At 45.2% G+C, this 25,434-nt stretch overlaps 1 protein-coding gene across 1 annotated transcript in view; it reads right to left on the bottom strand.

The window, feature by feature from the left end:
* Nucleotides 1-25,434, bottom strand: part of FANCB (FA complementation group B) — a 110,533-nt gene that overhangs the window by 84,243 nt on the left and 856 nt on the right. The window contains exons 2-3 of the mRNA XM_082246725.1: nt 10,701-11,672; nt 2,622-2,794 (exon numbers count right to left, since the gene is read on the bottom strand). Of these exons, the coding sequence (XP_082102851.1) occupies nt 2,622-2,794; nt 10,701-11,630 (1,103 nt within the window). The 5' untranslated portion in view covers nt 11,631-11,672. The remainder of the gene's footprint in view (nt 1-2,621; nt 2,795-10,700; nt 11,673-25,434) is intronic.

A 25,434-nucleotide genomic window follows, 5' to 3' on the forward strand; every position in this document is an offset into this window, starting at 1 on the left:
TTAGAAGGAAATGGCATTCCAAAAGTATACCCATCCAAGTTGCCCAAAATATTACAGAACTCAAGAGAAAATTGTAAAAGTAAAATTGTCACAAACCAGAGTAACTAAAAAAAAATTTGCATGTGATTAAAAAAACAAAAACTGCATATGAAAGCTGTAATTAAATACAGATACAAGCATTTAACCACTTGCCCACATACCATTCTACATCCTGTAAAAGTGATCGGCTGGCTGTAGAGCGGATCACTTTTACAGCCATGATCCTGGTGTAACCACTTCCGAGGATATACAGATATATCCTAGGTACTAAGAGTTAATGATGTGCAAATCTCAACTTTAGCAGTAAAGTTCTACTTTAGCCCCATTCTTTCACACCTTCTGAGCCTCCAAATCAGTTATTGAGGTCATTCATCACCAACAGGGGAAGTTGGGAGGGGCAGGGCTAAGAACCAGTGAAGCGCCAACAGGAGATCTAAATTTACAACATATGCTTTTATAACATTGGCATTGCAATAGCAATACAAACAATGGGTCGTTTGAGAATCCAGTATAGGTTTACTTGAAAAAAATCTCCTTTTATGGTGTAGGTATTTTTGCCTCTGTTGCCATCTCTTTCGACAACTTTTTGGATTCCCTGCATGCTTTGCAGCTCCTCCTCTGCTCATTCATGTTATTTGTTGCCTGAAAACAATGATGTCATATGTGGTGTTTCTGGTACTGACTGTGCCTCCTGCAACGCATTCTTTTAGCGCCTCTTTAACAGCTTGCGGACCACCCACGTACCTTTACTGCGGCAGGGCAGCTGCTCTGTGACAGATAAGATACCTACTACGTGAACTGACACATCTGGGTCTGGGGTGCCCGCGCCGCCGGCGACCCGCTTCCGCTATTATACACAACGGGAGACCAACAGCAGGTATGGTGGACTCAATGTCCACTGGTACTCGCTGATTAGATAGTACAGAGGCAGAACGACAATCTGCCTATGTAAACAAGGCAGATTGTCATTTTGTAAGAGAGGAAGGCTTCTGCTAAGCAGGAACCCCCTTCCCTTGGCAAAGCACCTCCCTCACAGTTAGTATGCACAATTTAGGCATACATTTACACTCGATAGCCCCTGATGTTAACCCCTTTCCTGCCAGTGTCATTAGTACAGTGACAAGGCATATTTTTTAACACTGATCACTGTATTAGTATTTAGTATCAGTTAGGTATGTGATTTGTCTGCCACAACCACAATATCACAGTCCCGATATAAGTTGCTGATCGCCTCCATTGCTAGATAAAAATAATAATAATAATAAATATAAAAAAATAAAATAAAAAAAAAATCACATCGTTTGTAGACGCTATAACTTTTGCGCAAACCAATATACGCTTATTTGGATTTTTTTTTTACCAGAAATATGTAGCAGAATACATGTTGGCCCAAACTTATGAAGAAATTTGATTTTTTTAATTTTTTTTTATTGGGTATGTTCTATAACAGAAACTAAAAAGGTTTTTTTTTTTTTTCTTTCCAAAATTGTAGTTTTTTTTTGTTTTGTTTATAGCGCAAACAAATAAAAACTGCAGAGGTGATCAAATACCACCAAAAGAGAGCTCTATTTGTGGAAAAAAAAAGGACAAAAATTTTATTTGGGTACAATTGTTAAAGTAACGCATTGCAGTATCGAAAAAATGGCTAGGTCGTGAAGGGGGGGGTAAAATTTCGGAGTGGTTAGGTGGTTAAAGAGGAGCTTCAGGCTCCTTCAGAAAAAATTAAGTCAGCAGCTACACATACTGTAGCTGCTGACTTTAAATATAAAGACATATACCTGTTCAGGGATCCCACTATGTCTTTAATTGGTTTGGGGTGCAGGCATTAGCATCTCTACTAAGAGAAACAGGAAGTGAAGCCTTGTGGCTTTACAGCCTGTTTCCTACTGCGCATGCATGAGTCACACTGTGCCTCGTGATTGGTCCCATAGTCTTCTGGGACCAGTGATCAGGGACCTTTCCGCTCAGGTCACGTAGGGATATGAGCAGGAAGTGGGAGAAGGTACCTGTCAAAACCAGATACCTACCAACCCCCCCCAAAAAAAGTGCCAAATGTGGTAGTGGAGAGTGCAAACAAGAGGAGCTTTCCCTTTTGGGCGGAGCTCTGCTTTGACTCAAGCAGCAAGCTTTATAAAATTTGTGACATAGCAGTCAGCGCATATTCACAGGGCATAGAGAAGATATGTCACAGAAGTCAATGAAGTAAATATACGGGATTCTTCAAGTCAGTTTAAAGACTTCATGATCATTTTAATTATTAGTATTTGGCTGGATACAATTAAAATTCAATGTGGAAAACAATATAAGATTTCAAATTTTGACAACAGATACATTTTAGAGATTTTAAAGTGCATGTCAAGCCAAAATCTTTTAATTCGGTCTGTGTTTTTGTTGGAGAGTTTGCCTCACCTATTGTCTGGTCAAAATAAGTTGTCAGCATTACAGGAAGTGACAGTAAATCTCTCTAATAGAGCCCCAGATAGCATGATGAGGGGTTCTAATTCTTTCCCACAAAACGTAAAATGTTCTAATTTTCTAAGAAACACACCACAATATTGTGAAACAGATTTAAACACAAAAACCTTAGTTTTGTACTTACAGGATAGTTAATTTCAGCACAGTCTGTTAGCCTGAACGCTTGTTTGCCAGGGGGATGTCTTGGATCATCTTCGAACAGGAGTAGAATCTGATCAGATCCACTGCCAACAAAATCGTCTACCAATGTTCTTCCAACGTGCTGCCATGTTTCAGTTATCTGTGAATCAAACATATGCAGTTTTTCCTTTCTGTCTGTGAATCTCAGTAACTGTTAGGCTCCATGTACACGGGACGTTGTTAAAAGTCCCTTTGAATGCTGGAATTTTTAGGACGTTTGAAACGTCCGTTCGGTCGCGTTTGTACCCGCGTTTAGCGGCGTTTGCGTTTAGAACCGTTCCTAGAGGTAAAAAAAAAATGATTCCCCTTTAAAATGGAAAAACGCGAATGCTAAGCGCGGGTCATTGCGTTCGGACGCGTTTGTGCGTTTGAAACGCCGGGAAACACACGTTCGAACGCAAATAATTGCGTTCTAAAAAAAGTCCCTGAACGCAACTGCCTGCAAATGACTGTAAACGACCTGGTGTACATGGACAGATAAGATAAAATGTAGATGGGTTCAGGGGCTTCTGAAAAAAACGCCCAACAGCTCCTAAACGGCTATTTCCAGCGTCCCGTGTACATGGAGCCTTACACAGGAAAAAAGAAACAAAACCTTTTTCTGTACCTTGCAAAATGAAGTTAACAGCCAAACAAACATTGTTGCCTTTTTAGCAATTCAAAATACAACTGCAAAATGTTTGCGGTTTCAAACCTGCTCTTCATTAATGGCAACAAAAAGTTAATTACTGTGATTAACGCATCTTCTTTCTCCCAGTTTTTAGAGGCGAGTGCCATATTTTGGTATAAGGCCAATTTCACACTGCTGCGGTTTACCATAGACTTTCCATTAGGTTGTGTGCTTTATAAACATAAAGCAACACAAAGCAACACCACTCTCACAATGTGAACTGTGTATGACAATCTGTACATTACATCTTTACACCTGCCGCGGCAGAGCAGTAAATAGATGGAGGGACGTCACAGTATTGCAATTGCTGCACATTAATGTAATGTTGACTGACATTTCATATATGCCCAAAGTGTAGGTGTACTACTACTGTACTACTTATATCCCTTAGCTGTTGTAGTTGAGTAATTTATAGAAGCAGAAGAATAACATTTCATACATAGCTTTGTGTTGCAGCAGGATATGCATGAGAAATACACGGTCTGCCTTTATCGATTCCTTTCTGAAAATGCTGGTTGCTTGTCTGTCAAGCTTATTCAATACCTTTACCTGGAAAAAGCAAGTAGATGAGGAGTTCCGACTTGACTCTGGTTAGTAAGTAATAAAGCCAGAAACAGCTAGGCAACTGACATTTTCAAAGGAGTGCCAGCAATGGCATCCCAAGAGGTTATCTCAGTATGGCACGAGTCAAATGTGGAAATTTGTTCCAATTTAAGGAAGTTTAGAACAGAGTAGCGAGACTTTGAAAACTGTGTTAAACTCCAGGAATTCAGCCACCTTGTAAAATGTGCTGGTATACTATGAGTCAAGTCCGAACAGATGCATGCCACTTCCTGGACTTATCTCTTTACATCTGACAGTTTTACAGAGCTCTAGCAGCACTGCGATCACTACACTCCCAGAGCTCTGACAGTAGAGACCCTGCTATTTCATATACCAGCCACTGTGCCCACCCCTCCCCTCTGCTGTTCATTTACAGAAGCCTTTGTATTTTGGGAATTTGTTCACATAATACAAAGCGCTCTGTGATTGGGCAGGAGGAGGTAAAGCATGGGCAAAGTGGCTGCTCGTGACGCAGCAGTAGAGGAGACCAAAAGGTCCCGCAACGGTGCGCTGGAAGAATAGTGATAGCTATGCTGCCGACATTCAGTAAAAATAAATTAAACCACAAGTCCACAAGATGGCATGCACCTTGTTGGACCTAATCCCTAGTAATTAAATACATTGTACAAAGTGGCTGAAGTCCTGGGGTTCCACTTTAAATGGTAAATCCACTTTTGCGGGAAAGAAAATAAATAATAAAAAAAAATAATATAGCGTATACAATGGCAACACAAGTGATATTGTAATTGAATGTTATTAAAATTCATTTTCAGTCTGCAGGGCTGTAATTTTCTGTAAAATGCAATGCAATATGGCTACCTAGAAGTGTTCTGTACACAGAATGTGTGCAGAACACCCCACAAAAACAAAATGTCCTGCTTGTGTGATTGGCTCACCAATTTTCCCAGAGGGCTGCACTAAGATACAAGTCAGATTTTAGGCATCCCCTGGAACAAAAATTTCATTTTTGGTGAGATACTCCCATAGGAAATCATGTCAAAAGGTGCATCCCTGCTAATTTCCTCATTAAAGCCCTGCAGGTGCAACAGCTGATAATTATAAAACCACTCCCATTAGATTCACTTACCACATGGACACAGCCAAACACACAGGGATTTCTTCAGAATAACAAAGAGGTTAAGAATCTGCAACGTTTGTTAAAATCCTTGCAATGCACATAGATCATCCACAGGGGAACGTTTTTTTTGTCAACAAAAGTGGAGTTACTCTTTAAAGTGGTTGTAAAGGCTCCGCATTTTTTTTTTTTTTTTTTTTTTACCTTAAAGCATTTCCTCTCTCAGCATTTGTATTGTCCTCCCACTCTTAAATACGTACAAGAGCCCTCACTTGATCCTTGATCCAGCGCTGTGCCCATCTATAGCCACTCTCTCGCTCTGCATTTACAGGACATTGGCTCCTGCTGCTGACAATCAAGTCCTGTGAAGAGGAAGCAGGGGGCAGGGCACCATAGGAAGCGGTTTCCTATGGTGGAACACCAAGGAGAGGAGAAGCCAAAAGTGCCAGTGTGAGACCTCAGAAAAGGAGGTTTGGGGCCGCTCTGTGAAATACCATTGCAGAGAGAAGGTAAGTATAAACCTGTTTATTATTTTAATTAAAAAAAGAATTTACAACCAATTTAAGTTTTTAGGACTTTTGCAGGCCAGTCAAGTTCCTCCACCTCAAACTCGCTCATCCATGTCTTTATGGACCTTGCTTTGTGCACTGATTCATGTTGGAATGGGAAGGGGCCATCCCCAAGCATTAAATTGTCCAAAATGTCTTGGTATGCTGACGCCTTAGAGTAGGGGTGTCCAACTCAATTTCATTGCGGGCCGCATCAGCATTATGGTTGCAGTCAAAGGGCCAGTTATATCCGTAGGATTAGATATCCAGAGTACCCTACATCCCCCTTACACCTTTACATGAGATGTCAAGAGCCCCCCAGCATCAGAAGTCAAGAGTCACCCCCCCCCTTCCTTACATCACAATGCACCTCCTTATCTTGGGCTGCTGCCAGGAAGAAGATTCAGGTGTATTTGGGAAGAAGGAAGTACAGGGTCTGGAGGAGGACCAAAGGAGGGCTGGAGTTAGCTTCCAGAGTCTGCTAAATGCTGAGCCCAGGGGAGGCAGAGACAAGGTGGTGTTGCGGCTGCACAGAGAGGTGCAGGATCTGTAGGAGGAGTTCTGCTCTCCTCTATGCTGTGGACTACTGAGAAGGGGGGGGGGGTGGGCAACGACGAGTCTTTCTGCAGCTGCACAGAGAGACGCTGGAACTTGCAAAGGAGTTCTGTCCTCTCTATTGCCGACTACTGAGACAAAGTGGGGGTAGAGACAATGGGGGTGCTGCAGATGCAGGAGAGCTGCGAGTGCCACATAAAATGGCATGGGGGGGCGCATTCGGCCCGTGGGCCTTGTGTTTGACACCTGTGCCTTAGGGGTTCCCTTCAGTGGAACTAAGGGGCCAAGCCCAACCCCTGAAAATCAACCCCACACCATAATCCCCCTCCACCAAATGATTTGGAACAGTACACAAAACAAGGTCCATAAAGACATGGATGAGCGAGTTTGGGGTGGAAGAATCTTGTCTGGCCTGCACAGAGTCCTAACCTCAACCCAATAGAACACCTTTTGGAAAGAATTAGAATGGAGGCTGTGAGCCAGGCCTTCTCATCCACATCAGTGTCTAACCTCATAAATGCGCTTCTGGAAGAATGGTGAAACATTCCCATAGACACTCCTAAACCTTGTGGACAGCCTTTCCACAACAGTCAAAGCTGTAATAGCTGCAAACGGTGGGCCAACTCAGTATTGAACCCTAAAGACTAAGACTCGGATGCTTTAAGGTTCGTGTGTGTAAAGGCAGGCGTCCCAATACTTTTTGGTAATATAGTGGAACACTTTATAATCAGAGTAAAGCATCAAGTCAGTTAAACTCCTGGGATATGGATCTGGTCAGTTAAGTAGCAGAGGGGGTTGTTAATCAGTTTCAGCTGCTTTGGTGTTAATGAAATTACCAACAGGTGCACTAGATGGATAACAGCGAGAAGACCCCCAGAACAGGGATGGTTTTACAGGTGGAAGCCACGGACATTTTTTTTCCTCTACTCATCTTTTCTGACTGTTTTTCACAAGGTTTTGCACTTGGCTAGGGTCAGTTTAATTACTGGTAGAATGAGGGGATACCTCATAGAGGTTGCACAGGCAGTCCAACTCCTCCAGGATGGCACATCAATACGTGCAATTGGCAGGTTTGCTGTGTCTCCCAGCTCAGTCTCAAGAGTATGGAGGAGATTCCAGGAAACAAGCAGTTACTCTAGGAGAGCTGGACAGGGCTGTAGAAGATCTTCAACCCATCAGCAGGACTGGTATCTGCTCCTTTTTTGTGCAAAGAGGAACAGGATGAGCACTGCCAGAGCCCTACAAAATGACCTTCAGCAGGCCACTGGTGTGAATGTCTCTGACCAATCAGAAATAGACATCATGAGAGTGGCCTGAGGGCCCTGTGCTCACTTCCTGGCACCGTGGAGCTCAATTGGCATTTGCCATTGAACACCAGAATTGGCAGGTCCACCACTGGCGCCCTGTGCTTTTCACCCTGAGCATATGTGACAGAAATGAAAGCGTCTGGAGAAGCTGTGGAGATTATGCTGCCTGTAACATCATTCAGCATGGTCTGTTTGGTGGTGGGTTAGTGATGGTCTGAGGTGGCATATTCATGGAGGGGCACAGACCTCTACAGGCTAGACAACGGCACCCTGACTGCCATTAGGTATTGGGATGAGATCCTTTGACCCATTGTCAGGCCCTACGCTGGTGCAGTGGGTCCTGGGTTTCTCCTGGTGCACAGCAATGCCCAGCCTCATGTGGCGAGAGTATGCAGCCAGTTCCTGGAGAATGAAGAAATTGATACCAATGAATGGCCCTCACACTTGCCTGACCTAAATCCAATAGAACACCTCTGGGGCATTATGTTTCAGTCCATCCGACGCCACCAGGTTGCACTTCAGTCTGTTCAAGGGCTCAGTGATGCTTTGATCCAGATCGGAGAGGAAATACCCCAGGACACCACCTGTGGTCTCATTAGGAGCATACCCAGACGTTGTCAGGCATGCATACAAGCACATAGGAGCCATACAAACTACTGAGTACCATTTTGAGGTGCTGCAATGAAATTTCAGCAAAATGGACTAGCCTTCTGCATCTATTTTTCACTTTGATTTTTGGGGTGTCTTTGAATTCAGCCCTCAGTAGGTTGAACATTTTCATTTCCATCAAAACAACGTGGCATCCATTCGTTCCCAACACATTACCCAGTCCATATCAGTAAAGATATCCAGCATGATATTTTTCCCCATTGAGATCTGATGAGTTTTCAAAGTATTCCTTTCATTTTTTTGAGCAGTGTGTATACAGTGAGTCCAGAAAGTATTCACAGCACTTTACTTTTTCCACATTTTGTTGTTACAGCCTTATTCCAAAACGGATTACATTCATTATTTTTCGAAACTTTCTACAAACAATACCCCATAATGACAAAGTAATAGATTTTTTTTTTTTTTTTTAATCTGCAAAAACAAACAACACATGTACATAAGTAATCACTGTGTTTGCCAGGACACTCAAAATTAAGCTGAGGTGCATCCAGATTCCACTGATCATCTTTGAGATGTTTCTACACCTTGAATGGAGTCCCACTGTGGTCATCTCAGTTGATTGGACATGACCTGGAAAGGCACACACCTGTCTATATAAAGTCCCACAGTTAACAGGGCTTTTCAGAGCTAAAACCAGCCAATGAAGTCCAAGGAATTGTCTGTAGACCTCCGAGACAGGATTAAATGGAGGCACCGATCTAGGGAAGGGTACAGAAAAATGTCTGTAGCATTGAAGGTCCCAATGAGCACAGTGTCCTCCATCACCCGTAAATGGAAGAAGTTTGGAACCAACATGACTCTTGCTAGAGCAGGCCGCCCTGCCAAACTAGGTGTTTGGGATAGAAGGACCTTAGTCAGGGAGATGACCAAGAACCCAATAGTCACTCTGACAGAGCTCCAGCGTTTCTCTATGGAGAGAAGAGAACCTTGCAGAAGAACAACCATCTCTACAGCACTCCACCTATCAGGCCTGTATGGTAGATTGGCCAGACAGAAGCCACAACCCAGTAAAAGGTACATGGCAGCCTGCCTGGAGTTTGCCAAAAGGCACCCGAAGGACTCAGACCATGAGAAACAAAATTCTCTGGGATTGATGAAACAAAGATTGAACTTTTTGGCCTGAATGGCAAGCGTCATGGTTGGAGGAAACCAGGCACTGCTCATTACCTGGCCAATACCATCCCTACAGTGAAGCATGGCAGTGGCAGCATCATGCTGTGGGGGATGTTTTTTAGTGGCAGGAACAGGGAGATTAGTCAGGATTGAGGGAAAGATAAATGCAGCAATGTACAGAGACATCCTTGACAAAAACCTGCTCCAGAGCCCTGTGGACCTCAGACTGGGGCAAAGTTTCATCTTCTAACAGGACAACTACCCTAAACACACAGCCAAGATAACAAAGAATTAGCTACAGGACAACTCTGTGAACATCCTTGAGTGTCCCAGCCAGAGCCCACACTTGAACCCGATCGAATTTCTCAGGAGAAATCTGAAAATGGCTGTGCAATGACGCTCCCCATCCATCCTGATGGCGCTTGAGAGGTCCTGCAAAGAAGAATGGGAGAAATTGCCCGAAAATAGGTGTGCCAAAAAATACTTGAGGCTGTATTTGGTGCTAAAGGTGCTTCAACAAAGTATTGGGCAAAGGCTGTAAATATGTAAATGTGATTTTTTTTTCCGTTTTTTATTTTTAATAAATTTGCAAAGTTTTTAAACAAACTTCTTTCATATTGTCATTATGGGGTATTGTTTGTAGAATTTTGAGGAAAATAATGAATTTAATCCAATTTGGAATAAAGCTGTAACATAGCAAAAATGTGGAAAAAGTGAAGCGCTGTGAATACTTTCCGGATTAACTGTTCAGCTTTTGCTAGCACTCCCTTTTCTCTTTTTCTCCTTTTTGGACTATTTGTTTTCTGGTGAGGTAATGGGTTGCCGCAAGGCTGAACCCCCCCCCCCCTCCCCCCAGCTCTGGGGTGCACTAGGCAGGGGCTAAGGTTAGTGGTTTTCCATGGATTCGTTTAGTTAGTAGGTTTGTTTACTCCTGTCTGATGGAATCTTATCTTGTACACATGTATCAGAAAGCATTGTTTTCATATGTATTTTTACTTTTAAGCATTGTGTATGTTTCTTTATATGTACAAAAAATAAAAATAAAGATTTAAAAAAAAAAAAAATTTAGACCACACTTATGAATCACCCAGGGAATATACAGGCAAGAGTTTTAGAATGACATTTTTACATTGTCCTGAAGCAGTTGTTTAATTGTGCAGATCTTGCATAAGAGAAGAAAAAAAAATTTGGAGACTTGGGGTTGATATACAAAAGGCAAATTGGTTGTTCACTTTGCAAGGAATTTTCCTTGCAAGTTTGGAGTTTGAAGAATGTGCTGAAATTGCACTTGGCAAAGACAAGAAGAAAAATACAGCATTTTTGATTGCACGTGATTGGATGAAGGAAATCAGCAAAGCTGTTACCTCATTCACTAACATTTAGGGAACATTCCCTTGCAAAGTCAACGGCCTTTTCGCATTAGGTAGACCAACCACTATGAAATACATTTATACAAATATAATTACCTGCAACTCATCCTTCCGTATCGCACAAACATCGCCAGAAGCAAATGACAAAATGCATAATGTATGAGTTTGGCTTGTATATGCAACCTGTAACATTGATGGATTTTCAGTTGGAATCTGCAAGACACGCTTAGGAACTCCATTTTCAAACCAGATCAACTGTTTACAGCTGGCCCCTACAGAAGACGTCTCATAGGTGCCATTTACACATTGCATAGTACATATCTCAAGGCAGCATAAAACACTTGTATACGCATGTGGAACAAGGCAAGATCCTGAGATGACTTTCTGCTTTTCAATGTTGTACAAAACAAACTCACTCCCACGAAGAGTTCTTTCAGGGTGAGAAGTCCTTGGTAAGTTACCGCTTTCCCCTCTCGCATGTGTTGTTCCCAAAATATAAGTGCCATCTTCAACAGTTCCAGCCCAGTGTATTGCAGAAAAACTAACTGGAGCTGTTAAAATTTCTGCTGTCAAAGATGAAATATAAAAGATTTTCTCATTCTTTCTCCAAAGAACAATTGGACCATCAATCAGACGTAGGTCTTCTATAGATTCATTGTCTACTTTGAACTTCAGACATGGTTCCACCTCATTTGAACTGAGTACTTGCAGCAAAACCAGCCTTGATGAACCACTTTGCCTTTTTTTGCGTGTCTTCAGCAAAACATAAGGGAGTTTTATACCAGTTCTAACATCTGCGACACAGTGTGCACATACAAAAACAATAGAAGATTTATGGGTTTGAATGCTGTACTGTCCAAAAGATGTTTCAATAAATTTTCCTGAGTCCACATGAAATCTTCTTCTTGAAAATTGTAAAACATTTTGTTCCTCGTTACTGGAAGTACCTTTTAGTTGTGAAATCTGAAAGATGATGATTTCCCCATTGTAGGCCAATACTTGTTTAGGATGTTTTATTGTTTCCATTGATCAAATACACAGTCTACATTTGGAAATGTTGGCAGTAATCTGAAATAACAAAGACAGTTAACTAAATGTGAAAGAGACCTGGAATTTAAAGTCATCTGTTGACCTATAAGTAGTACTCATATGCTTACTGACTGTATTGTATTTTGCTGTTCCCTAAAGTATATCATACAGCACAGTGTTTGTGCTGTGTCATTTGGCCCCCTGTTAAACCTAAAAATCCTGGCTGATCCTGACAGTTTCTGCCCTCTCCTCTGTAAACTGACCATGGTGTATCATGGCTGCTAAGTTTACGTGCCTCTGTCATCTGCAGCCCTGCACTGTTTTCTCTGTTCTCCTCTCCCCCCTCCCCGCCTGCTCATATCAGCGCCCACCCCTCTACTCCTGATGCTCTCATATTATAAAATAATCCAATCCCCCCTGTAATATAACACTAAGTGCTCCTGTGCCCATCTGTACCTATATCAGAGCGGCTCCCAGCGATCACGTGACCGGTGCACTCTCTCGCTCCTCTTTTCCCCTCCTCCCCGGCTGACTTAAGTGGCAGTGCTCTGGCCCGCCCACTGGAGCAGTCACCCAGGCAGAAAAGAGAGCCGAGGGGTCAGCTGAGCACCGGGAGCTGCTCCGATATAGGTACAGATCTGCATATTTTTCTATAGGACAGGCACAGGAGCATTTATGTTTTATATTACAGAGTGGATTCGATGGTTTTATAGTAGTGGCTTAACAACCACTTTAATTACCGTATTTATCGGCGTATAACACTCACTTTTTCCTCCTAAAAAGTGAGGGCAAAACACCAGTGCGTGTTATACGCTGTTATATAAAAAAAAAAAAGCCGGGCAGTGCTGAGAGGCAGAGGGGGGCAGGCAGGGCCGAGCAGAAGGAAGGACGAGCGGTTGCTGTCATAGGAAGTCCCGCCTCCTACAATAGACAGCACAGTGGCCCAATGCCGGGCCGCGGGACGTCTATCATAGGCGCCGGGATGTCAGAAGACAGCAGCCGCACGTCCTCCCTTCTCCTCGGCCCTGTCAGCCCCCTCTGCCTCAACGCTGCCCGGCTTTTTTTTTTTTTTTTTTTTTTATATATATCGCTCTGGTAATGGTGTGTGTATATGTATTTTGCAATAGCGCTGGCAAGCCTGCATTGGCGGGCACTGCGCTGGCGAGGCTGCATTGGCGGGCACTGCGCTGGCGAGGCTGCATTGGTGGGCACTGCGCTGGCGAGGCTGCATTGGTGGGCACTGCGCTGGCGAGGCTGCATTGGTGGGCACTGCGCTGGCGAGGCTGCATTGGTGGGCACTGGTAAGACTACATTTGATTAAAAAAACAGAGTTCAATGCTGTTTATTTAACATTTAAGCTTTTTTCCTTAAATTTCCCTCCTAAATTTGAGGTGCGTGTTATACGCCGATAAATACTGTAATCTCTCCTCCTCCCCCAGCAACCCCTTCCCATTAAAATCTTGTAGTAACCCACCACTGCTCCTGCCAGATCTTTTGCAAAAAACGCTCCAGGTAAGGAAGCAAGGAGAACTGTGCGTCATATTAAACACCTGAAATCAAATTATTAATCCATCTAGCAAACAGATCACTCCATCCAATGTACGAACCATTCTAATGTGTGTTCACTTAAGTAGGGGGCTTACTTATAGGGCAGGGCTTGACAAACTTGCCAAGAATCTAGGAGCCAGTTTTTTAAATCCGCTGCCCAGCGCCCAGAACTGAATAGCCGGGGCGTCCGGCAGTAAGAAATGTTTGTGCCTGGTGCCAAGTGATAAAAAATATAAAAAAAAAAAAAAAGTGGCACTGACAAAGCATGCGCTGATGGGCAATGACAAGCGACAATGATGAGACTGCGCTGATGAGCACCCATAGGCTGCACTAATTAGGCTGCACTGACAGGTGCCACTAATGTGAACTGATAGGTGGCACTGATAAGCACTGATGATGTGGGTACTTATAGATGCCCACCAAATCAAGCCCAGCTCTCAACCTGGGGAGATGATGTCGGAGGTGAACAGGCAGTGAGAGCAAGCCGCGCTCATCACAGTGCCGTCCACCAGAGGGCACCGGTTTTCACATAGGAGGGTGTATCCCCCTCCAGCAGGCCGCAAAGCCATGGCCTCAATTATCAGCCAGTCCGACGCACTTGCGGGCGGGACACATGGTAGAAATTCCGACCACTGCTACGGTGGAACTCAGACGCCAGGACACAACTTCCAGTCGCCATTGCGACCTGGCGCCTGGGTTTTGTCGAGGCCTATCATAGGGTAGTGAGCTATTATGCCCAGATATCAGGGACTAATCACACACCTTAGAATATTTAAGAAAATGGGATTTTTGACTTACCCTAAAATCCATTTCTCTGATATTCATTGGCGGACACAGCTCCTGAGCTTCATAACTATTGGGTTAGAATCTGGCTACGCCTATGGCCAGTCTAAGGGGGTATACTCCCTCTCTCTGCTATAGGTACTCAGTTTGGTTACAAGCAGTGTCAGAAGAATTACAACTCCACAGAGGGGTGGGTGCTGGTCAGGTGGAACGCTGTGATTCGGCCCGAGACCCAGTCGTATGCGACCTTGCTAGGCATTTAACTCGCAGGTCAGGCCCTGTCCAGTGGGGCTATGTCACAGCCGACCTAGTGCGGACCTGAGGTCTGCGCATGCTTGCTGACCAGACTGGGGTGACCACTGGATCGAGATTATCAAGCCCGTCGCCCAGTTCGGCAGTTGATTGTAAATTGAAAAAAAACAGGAGAAAAAATTTCTATATAAAAGCAAAACTTTTGCCAGGACCAGAGATCCCAACAAGGAACTAGGTCCTTACTCCTGACTAGGCAGAAAAAAAACAGAGTACCTATAGCAGAGAGAGGGAGAATACCCCCTGGGACTGCCCATAGGTGTGGCCAGATTCCTTTTCTGCCTAGTGTCCTACTCCTGTAGGGGGGCAGTATAACCCAATGAAGAACAGGAGCTGCGTCCATCAATGAACGAAAGAGAAAATAGAGATGCGTGTTTTAATTTCAAACAAAGAAGAAGAAGAGAAGTGTGAGAACATAAAAAAAAAAAAAAAAAAAAAAATTATATATATATATATATATATATATATATATATATATATATATGTATATATATATATATATATATATGTATATATATATATATATATATATATGTATATATATATATATATACTTACCTAGATGGCTGCAATATTAAATCGGATGCTGCAGCTAACCCTCGCTGGCTCTACATTCAGAACTGAGCAATGAAAGACTGCTGATCATTCAGTTCTCAGGTCTGCTCGGCCTCTAGTGCTCACTAGAGTGCTGGATGTTGGAGGGCAGCTGGCTCAGACTCTTAGCGACTTAGAGGCTGAGCCAGCTGCCGGTCAGGCATCTTGGCGGATTCTGACATTATTGTCAGGACCTCTGCAGACCCCTGGCTGATTCTGTGACGTCACTGGACAAAACTAGGTGACACGAGTGCAGATCTAAGTGCATTCCTGTACCCATAGGAGAAGTATAGCCAAAAGAGCTTTAGCTATACTTCTCCTTTAGCACAATGTAGCTATGGAACCATGAAAAAACCCACACCAATCAATAAAAATTAACCATACGTGGGTAATATAGACCTTGTCCTGGAAGACTTGGTTGCCCCTTGCCCAGCAAAGGGTTAAATACTTGTTTATACTGTATCTAGTGTGATCTGGCGTAGCTCTGGAATGATCACCAGCCAGTTTGGTAAAAGCAAAACAGTTAATTTATTTGAATCAAGGATAAAGTCAATAAGCATTCCAAATTTTGGTATACGATTGGCGGTGTGCAGTGATGGCTTCCTGGTGGGATTCGGGGCTGGGACTATGATCTGAACACGCCTGAGCCCATCCCCACTTGCCACACAGCTTGAGTCGCTCTTTGACTCACTTCCCTGACACAGGTGCTGATTTCCCTCTGCTGCCTATCAAGCCTCCCTCACCTGGGACTAAACCCCTGTTCACCTTTAGGACCAAAGTCCTGGTAGTCAGGGTTGGAGGCTCTTCCCACCCAAGTCTCTTTGAACCTCTGAAATCCCAGGTCCATAATACAAATTTAGTAATCCTGAGTGCACTGTAAATCAATCCTCTTTAGCCAAATTTAATTGGGACACTTCACCCTGCATCTTCCACTCCCACATGCTTCATTCCGCACTGCTAGACCAGCACTCGCAGCCTCTTCTCCCCTACTCTCCAGCAGTCACAAGTCCTCTGATGTCATCAAGAACAATACAGGACCAACAGCCTTGCTGGACACGAGGATGTCAAGGGACAGTCCATAGGCTGGAGCACAGAGGAGTAGATGGAAGCGCTGGCAGGCAGGGTAATGGGGAATCTGGTATGCAAAATACCTTTTTTTAGTACCCCCATCTTAAACAAGTATTTAATCCTTGCAGTATGGGCACAGCCCCACTGCAAGGAAGGATATTTGTATGCGCAGATATAGGCTTTAAAGTGTATTTCCAGGTATTACCCAAAACTCCCTTTCCCCCTCCACGGCGTGTCATGACATTAGTTATCTTTTGTATATTTGCTGTAGGTGATAAAAAGCTTTTATTACTCTCGGACATCACCAAGACTGTAAAATTTTTGGGAGGGGCAGCTGCTGGGAGGTCAGTTCCAGATGAGATAGGCACCTACCTCCAGATTTAAATCTCCAAGGAGTCCTTTCCCTACCTACAATAAGTGATCAGACTCCTGTGAGGCACAGCGGCATTGTTTTGTCATCAATTTATGGAGAGTGGCAGAGAGGGCTGAGGATAAGTGGGAGCTCTGTAGTCCAGCAGGCAGGGCTGATAATGCTGGATTTTCGGTACAGAAACAGCACTGGGTTCTCAGCCAAAACAGAACGTTAGGAGCTCACTAGGTTTCTGGCAGATCCACATTTTTTAAAATAATAATACACGGAGAAATTAACTTCACCTTCAACGTGCATAATCCTTGATAATGTATTAAAACACCCTCTTTTTGTCTATACAGGCAGTCCCTGGGTTACAAACAAGATAGGTTATGTGGGTTTGTTCTTAAGTTGAGTTTGTATGCAAGTTGGAACAGGTACATTTTTAAAGTGTAACTTTGGATAGCATAGGGAAGGGTTAACACTCCCAAAATGTTTGTTTTGCTGTCTGTGCCCCTGTTCAGAAGATTTCACCTCACTCTGTCCCTGTGACAAGCAGATTTTGAAAATTTTGGGTTGTCATGGAAACAAGGACTGGTAATAAAACTTCAGTGGAGACACCTTTTTCCATGATAACTCTTACAGGAGTGAATTTCCCTTCCTAGGCAAAGATTTCCTCTCACTTCCTGTTGTCTCAGGGACAGGAAGTGAGACTAAAGGGGAGTCCCAGTCTCCTGTGAAAAAAAAAGTCAGCAGCTACAAAAACTGTAGCTGCCGACTTTTACAGAAACAGCCACTCACCTGTGCCACGATCCAGCAGTGTACTCACCCCAGTCGGTTTCACCGGCTGTCTTCTTTTCTTAGGGCCTGCATCTTAATTATGGGCACCCAGATGTGACAGTTTGCGGCTTCACAGCTGGGTGCCAAGGCTGTGCATAGCAAGCGGACCTGTCACGTGTACCACTGCAGGGAGGGATGAGAACTTCCGCTTTCGATCGCCTAGGCGGTCAGAGCGGAGGTGGGAGCAGATTGCTCCCCCCACCCCCCCGGTCTCCAAAAAAGAGCCAATTCTTCAAGGGGAGCAAGGGGCAAGTCCTTAAAGCAGAATTTCCCCTTTTGGGTGGAGCTCCATTTAAAATCTTTCCAATGAGGATACAGACAGCAGAAAAAACCTTACACTGGCTCTAACCCCACACCATACCAATGCAATTTGGACAGAGGTTTGTCTTAACATACACCACTGGGCTAGAAGAGACCGAGAAGTATAGTTACTGTTAGGACCAAGCAGCACAATTTACTTAAAAAGGCTTTATTGACCAACTAGAAACAGTACAGTAAATTCCAGGTGGGAACTAGGGCATACTCCCAATAATAGTGGGAACAGAATAATGGCCTGAGACAATGCCACGATGCACAAGTTCTTCCAGCCCAGGGGACAACAGACGTAGCCAGGATTGTTATAATAACCATATCTCACCATTTCCACAAGTTTTGGCTGCTTCTGGCCATGCATTGATGTGGGATTGCTGACAGGTCTGGCGGACGGGTGGCAGCATGCGGTGAGCAGCAAGAGAACCACCCTGCGGTTCCTGGGACCAGCTAGGAGTGCAAGCAGCTGGAAGGGATGTCAAGGTGCCTCCGTTCATAAGTTTGAATCATATGTAAGTCAAATGTTCATAACTCGAGGACTGCCTGTACTCTTTTGGGGCACAGGAGTACATTTATTAATGTTCAGAATTAGCCAATAATGTGCTATTGCATCTGGGGCAAAGCCCAGTGAAAGCTGATTGGAGGAAAGAAACACCCTAACCACCCCCCCCCCCCATCTCCAGCACACAGGATCTGAGCTGAGGCTGTCACCTAAAGGAGCTCCCTCCCTGTCACCTTTTTTCTCCTGGTGTCAAGAAAATTTGTCAGAAGTGATTCATACTGATATAAGGGGAATGACACAGCACACAGATATTACACTTAGTGTTTTAGAATGAGACAAGTACACACTATAAACTCCGTCCACACCATGGCACCCCAATCACTGCGCGATTTTGCCACAATTGTCTCCCAAGAAATAGCGGTAAAATCGCGCAAACAGAATCGCGGGACGCCTGTTGCCCAAAAGAAGTTCATTTGGGAGACAGGCGTCCCGCAATTCTGTCTGCGCGATTTTACCGCAATTTGTTGGGAGACTATTGTGGCAAAATCGCGCCGTGATTGGGGTGCCATTAAAAGTAACGGGGATCGCAAGTGTGTCCCCCGTTTTGTGGTGACTCAGGATTGTAGGCAGAATCGTGGCAATTCCGCCTATGATCCAGAACGCCATGATGTGAATGGAGCCATAGAGGGATATGCTTTGTTCATATTTCATGTCTGAGATTTACAACCACTTTAAATTTTTTTAAAAGGTCAAAATTAGATTTTATTTGTTTGTATGCATTACTACTTGCAGTTGCAGTGCGCAGAGATGGACCATACACAGAGCCCTTGGGTGAGCTCTGGTCCATTGTGGAAAACCGCACTCAGTATGTATATAGCTCTGCACCGGATGCCGTGTGAAGGGGGCACATAGAAGACAATAGTTTTCCTGGAGCCCTTGAGCAGAGCTGTGTTTCTAGTGTGGAAAGATACAGGCCTCTCCTCCAGTGTGAATGAGCACTCATTGCTACCTTTATGTTAATTACATCAACTTGGATAGAGTGAGGGAGGGTTATAACGCCTGTCAGTTTTTTTTCTTAGTCCTCTGTGTCCGACTGGGGAGATTTCCCTTCACTTCCTATCTCCTAGTCAAAACAGGAAGTGAGAAAATTTCTCGGTACCACCAGCAGTGGTGTATTTTGGTTTTGTGCTGCACTAAGCAAGACTAAAATCGACCGCCCTCCAGCCCCCCATCTAAATTTGTCTCTCCCCAGCCGGGGTATACCATTCTTATCTCAGGTTCTGATGGGGAAGCTGCAGCCATTAACAGTGAACAGCTGCAGCTTCCTCGTCATGCCCTGAGACATGATTCGTCCATGTGCCATATATAGAATTACTGATGTAAGAAAGTATAACTAGTGCGCACAAAAAATTTATTATTTTTTGTGCGCACTAGTTATACTTTCTCACATCACACATTTATTCCAATAGGGTTTTTGGGATCCTAGTTGCTGCCTTTTGTTTCATCAGTGCACCCTTTTTCTTCTTTATTATATACAGTGCCTGATAGAGACATACCCCAAGCGACTTACAGCTGTAATCGCAGCAAAAGGTGGCGCTACAAAGTATTAACTTAAGGGGGCTGAATAATTTTGCACGCCCAATTTTTCAGTTTTGTATTTGTTAAAAAAGTTTGAAATATCCAATAAATTTTGTTCCACTTCATGATTGTGTCCCACTTGTTGTTGATTCTTCACAAAAAATTACAGTTTTATATCTTTATGTGTGAAGCCTGAAATGTGGCGAAAGGTCGCAAAGTTCAAGGGGGCCAAATACTTTCGCAAGGCACTGTATATAGAATTACTGCCCATGATCTGACGTTTGTGGCGATACCTCAGGTGTGGGACAATGGCTGTTTGCGTGCATGCGGGAACGACATGCGTTCGCTATTGCACGCGAGCACAAGGGCACTTTACTTTTTTTTTTATAATTTTTTTTTTTTTTACACTGTTGCTTTAAATTTTTTTTTGATCACTTTTAGTGCTGTCCAAAGGAATGTAATCACCTTTGTGACAGTAATAGGCATGTGACAGGTACTCTTTATAGAGAGATCTGTGGTTTACAAGTCCATCTGGCTCAACCAATAAAAAAAACTAATGAAAACCCAACCATACAATCCCATATACCAGTGTTCCTCAACTCCGGTCCTCAGGACACACTAAGGCCCCTTTCACACGGGCACATCGCCCGACGAACTCCGTTCTGCTCAGCGGGGGATCGATCCGCAGATCCCTGCTGAGCAGGCGGATGACAGCTTCGTCTCCACTCTGTATGCAGAGACGGAGCTGTCAGATTCCCACTGTCCTCTATGGGGAGATCGGATGAGAACGGACTCATCCGATTCGATCCTCCAGACAGATGGAAAACAGGGTTTCCATCCATCCGGATTTCATGGACAGGATCGGAATCGGATAGCAGCGAGTGTCATAAATTATAATATAATAAATAATTATAAATAAGTTAAAGTATATATTAGTGGTGCACCGAAATTTTGGCAACCAAAGCACAGAGCAGGTTTCAAAAGACCCGCCTCTGGCCGGCGGCCCGCCTCCCGGTGATGTCACTACTACTACGATGTGCATGAATGAACTAACACACCGGGCGGGTGAGCGGCCGCTAATAGCTGTAAATAATGCCTTGTACACATGCAACGATTATCATGCACATCGTAGTAGTAGTAGTGACATCACCGGGAGGCGGGCCGCCGGCCAGAGGCGCGCCTTCTGAAAGGAAGAACACAGGAGGACTGGAGCTGAGAGAAAGGAGAATGCATCATTGGAATGGGGGGGGACGCTGAGGCGGGGGGGGGAGGGACGCTGAGGCGGGGGGGGGGGGGGAGAGGGGCTCTGAGGTCGGGAGGGGGAGAGAGGGACGCTGAGGCGGGGGGGGAGAGAGGGACGATGAGGCGGGGGGGGGGAGAGAGAGGGACGCTGAGGCGGGGGGGGGGGGGAGAGAGAGACGCTGAGGCGGGGGGGAGAGAGGGACGCTGAGGCGGGGGAGAGAGGGACGCTGAGGCGGGGGAGAGAGGGACGCTGAGGCGGGGGGGGGGAGAGAGAGAGGGACGCTGAGGCGGGGGGGGGGGGGAGAGAGAGAGGGACGCTGAGGCGGGGGGGGGGGGAGAGAGAGAGGGACGCTGAGGCGGGGGGGGAGAGAGAGAGGGACGCTGAGGCGGGGGGGGGGAGAGAGAGGGACGCTGAGGCGGGGGGGGGGGAGAGAGAGGGACGCTGAGGCGGGGGGAGAGAGGGACGCTGAGGCGGGGGGGAGAGAGGGACGCTGAGGCGGGGGGGAGAGAGGGACGCTGAGGCGGGGGGGAGAGAGGGACGCTGAGGCGGGGGGGAGAGAGGGACGCTGAGGCGAGGTTACCAATGGTATTAGTATTATGCAGCATGAGGGGGTTAATGTATTGCCACTGCTGGTCACTGATGCATTAGTGACCGACCAGTGGCAGTTAATTAACCCCTTTGTGCTGCATTAGTGCAACCAGTGTTAAAGCGGAGTTCCAGCCATTTACTCACCTGTCCAACGGTCCAGCGATGCGGCCGCCGGAAGCCTCGATCCTCTCCCTCGGCGCCGGCATCACTGCTGTGGGCACCCGGCTGTTACAGTTTGCGGCTTCACAGCCGGGTACCCACTGCGCATGCGCGAGTCGCGCTGCGCGCCGTGATTGGCCGGCAATCTTCTGGGACCTCTGACGTGTCCCAGAAGATTGCAGGGGAGGGAGGGGGAGAGGAGAACTTCCGCTCAGGGCGCCGCGGCGCTCCGAGCGGAAGTGGGAGCGGGTACCTGTCAAAACTAGGTACCCGCTCCCCCCCCCAAAAAATAACATGCCAAATGTGGCATGTCGGGGGGTCAGGACTCCCTAAAGCGGAAGTTCCACTTTTGGGTGGAACTCCGCTTTAATTAACACTGATACTGGTTGCACTAATGCAGCACAAAGGGGTTAATTAACTTCCACTGGTCGGTCACTAATTCATCAGTGACCAGCAGCGGCAATACATTAACCCCCTCATGCTGCATAATACAAATACCATTGGTAATTAAATTAACCACTTGCCAACCCATCACAGTACATATACTGTGACAGGGTGGCAGCGACAGGTGTACATTGCTGCCTGTTTTTGGTGTATGTAAATCATTTGGGGGAAAAAAGTCATTTTCTTTTTTCGGCCAAGGGCATCCTGCATTTTCGGTTTCGGCCCAGAATTTTCATTTCGGTGTATCCCATATATATATATATATATATATATATATAGTACAGTAAAACTGCAGGCAAGGGCAGGGGGGGGGGGGCAAACTAAGGTCAATTTATTTAGTAATGTAATCCAAAAGGATTACAATATATCAGTGTGTTTTACTTTTTGAATTTGCGGTTCCATCCCCCTGCGACGCTCGCAGGGAATGGAAGACGTGACACACGGCATCAGGCAGAAGATCTGGCCGCCGTACACTGCCGGAATACATAGCGGGATCCTGGGGACAAGGTAAGTAACCTCTTCCAGGATCCAGCAATTTCTCCCTGGCGGTACCCCGAGTGTGGCTCGGGATTACCGCTAATGGCACTGAAATTCCACCCCGAGCCACACTTGGGAATAACGCCAGGGAAGTTAACGCAATCTAGTGAGCTAGCCAGAACCACCTCTGGAGGGAGTCTATTCCACATTTTCACAGCTCTTACGGTGAAGAAATCTTTCCGTATTTGGAAACAAAATCTGTTTTCCTCTAGATGTAAAGAGTGCCCCCTTGTCCTCTGTGTTGACCTTAAAGTGATCCTTCTCCACTATGGATTCCCCCAGTATGTATGATGCATGCATATTCTTACCCCCCAAGTACATAACTTTACATTTATCAACATAAAACCTCATTTGCCACATAGTTGACCAATGAAACAGTGCATTGAGGTCGGCTTGTAAGTTGGAGACGTCCTGTAAGGAAGTTATTCCACTGCAAAGCTTGGTGTCATCTCTAAAGACTGAAATGGAACTTTTAATCCCAGACCCTATATCATTTATAAAAATAAAAAGTAGGGGTCCCAACACTGAACTACTGATAACCTTAGACCATTCAGAGTAAAGCTCCGTACACACGTAGCGATCGGCCATCTTTTGTCCAGGGCTGTCTTGTCTGTTGAAAACTGCAAAAGACAGCACATGAATTTTGTCGGCCAACAACAGCCGACTGCAGAAGTGATGTCATGCGATGGTTAACTTTCCCTGTCTTTTTTCTTTTCTGAGCATGCCCAGTCTTGCTAATCTGCTGTCTGTCGGCCGAAATCTGTACTGACTGGCGAACAATCGGCCGTTCTGGTGACTGCCAACAAATATTTTAAAGTCTGCACGACAGATTCTGTTCGGCCGAAAATGCGCTGTCGGAAGCATCATACTAACAAGCCTACAATCGGCCGATCGGTCGGCGGCCGAATATTTACGGCCGACAATAGGTACGTGTGTACGGGGCTTAAGAATCATTAACCAAATCGGAAGTGGTGTCATGTCATCACTTCCGTGTTACTGTTAACAGCCAATCCCAGCTTTGCTTGGCACGCCAGCTGGTCACTCAGGGGTTTTGTTGGGGAGGGAGAGCCCAAGAGAGCCAGGGAAGGAAGTCCCCTCCTGCTTGCAATAACAATCGAGCAGCTAGTAAGCTGCTCTGATTGCCATTACAATAGAGCAGACCGCCAGTGTTCTGCCGAAAACTCCGACACTCCAGAATCTCCAACAGCAAGGATTGCACATTTTGATGACCTGGCTGTTTTCATAGGTAACTGACAGAATATACACTACAGTACACAACATGAGTGGACATTGTTAGTCCGCCCAGTAATACCAACAACGTGGCTGTCCCCAAGGTGGTGACATTTTTTCTCCTTACCAGGTGTTGTCAAAACAGCCACCTCGTTCTGTACTAACTGTATACGCTGCAGATGTTTTGTAAAAAACAGCCAACTCGTCGAAATTGCCATTTATTCACACACATATATATATATATATATATATATATATATATATATATATATATATATAGTTGGTAAGGTTGAAAAAAGATATCGGTCCATCCAGTTCAACCTATGGGGTAAGTGCTTGTATACATGTCAATAGTACATTGTATATACCTGTATGATGTGATTGTTAAGTGCCCATCTTATAGTTTTTTTTTAAACTATCGATAAGAAGTCACTGTATCACATGACAAAACACATCAGGGGCAGAGCGACATGACCCCAGTACACCCGGCAGGAGGCAAGTGGCCATTCAATTCTCTCAAATAGCTGAATGTTTCCATGTAAAAGGACATTTCTGAATATTGTCTAACTCTAACCTATCTGTTGTATTCATTGCACTGGATTGAAGAGTGCACTCTTCTTGCGAGTCCATTTTAATTGTGTTTTAAAAAAGTATTCCCTTATTTTGATATACTAACTACACCATGATGGTGTTCTTAGTTCTATCCCTGGCTGAGCTCTGGAGGCGCTGAGAGTGAGGAGTGTGATGTAACCTGATCCTGCTAATTGTCTCCTGGAGAGCTTCTGCAGTGATTGGACCCAGTGATCTGGGAAGGCTTGTGCTGACCATAAAGCGAAGTTCCACTCGTTTTTAAGTTTATTAAAAGTCAGCAGCTACAAAAAGTGTAGCTGCTGTCTTAAACACACTCACCTGTCCCAAGATCCAGCTATGGGGCTGCTGGAAGCCCCGCTCCTCTCTCTTGCCTCTCCCCGGCATCACAAGTGTGGGCACAAGGCTGTGACAGCTTGTGGTTTCACAGCCGGGTGCGCACTGCGCCTCCTCAGTGGCCGGGTAATCTTCTGGGACTTGTGATATGTCCCAGAATATTGCAGATCGTGAGGGGGAGAGGAGAACGTCTGCTTGAATCGCCAATCGAGTGGAAGTGGGAATCTGTCTAAACTAGGTCCCCCCCCCCCAGAAAAATTGACATGCCAAATGTGGCATGTAAGAGGGTGGAACTCCGCTTTAATTATTGCTGCTGGAGAGTCATCAGAAGTGACGTGGTTGGAGATTTTGGCGAGTTGGAGATTTTGGCAGAACACCGCCTCTAAAATATGATACCGGGTTGATGCCGGACCCCAGTACAACCACTGAAAGAATGGGAAGTAGTTAAATAGACGCCTCTCCCTGGTGGCAATGCTACCCCCCCTGAAAAATGCCACCCAAGGCAAACGCCTTGTTTCCCTGGCAGTAGATATTATTAGTATGAGAGCCCATTCACACTAGCGCGACTTGTGAGGCAACTTGTGTTGCCCCAGGTAGCTTGACATAACAAAAGCAATGTTAATCAATCAGTGCCGTCTTAATTGGCACTACTGAAGTTGCTCCGACTTCAGAAAAGGGTCCTGTACTACTTTGAGGCGACCTGTGATCCGACTGTCCCATATACTTCAATGGGAGTTGCCTCCTTATCTTAATTGACAGGAAGAAGAAAGAGATTAGCCAGGCATTCCCCACAGAC

Source organism: Pelophylax lessonae (assembly GCF_965119305.1).
Source record: "Pelophylax lessonae genome assembly, chromosome: 2".
NCBI lineage: Eukaryota > Metazoa > Chordata > Amphibia > Anura > Ranidae > Pelophylax > Pelophylax lessonae.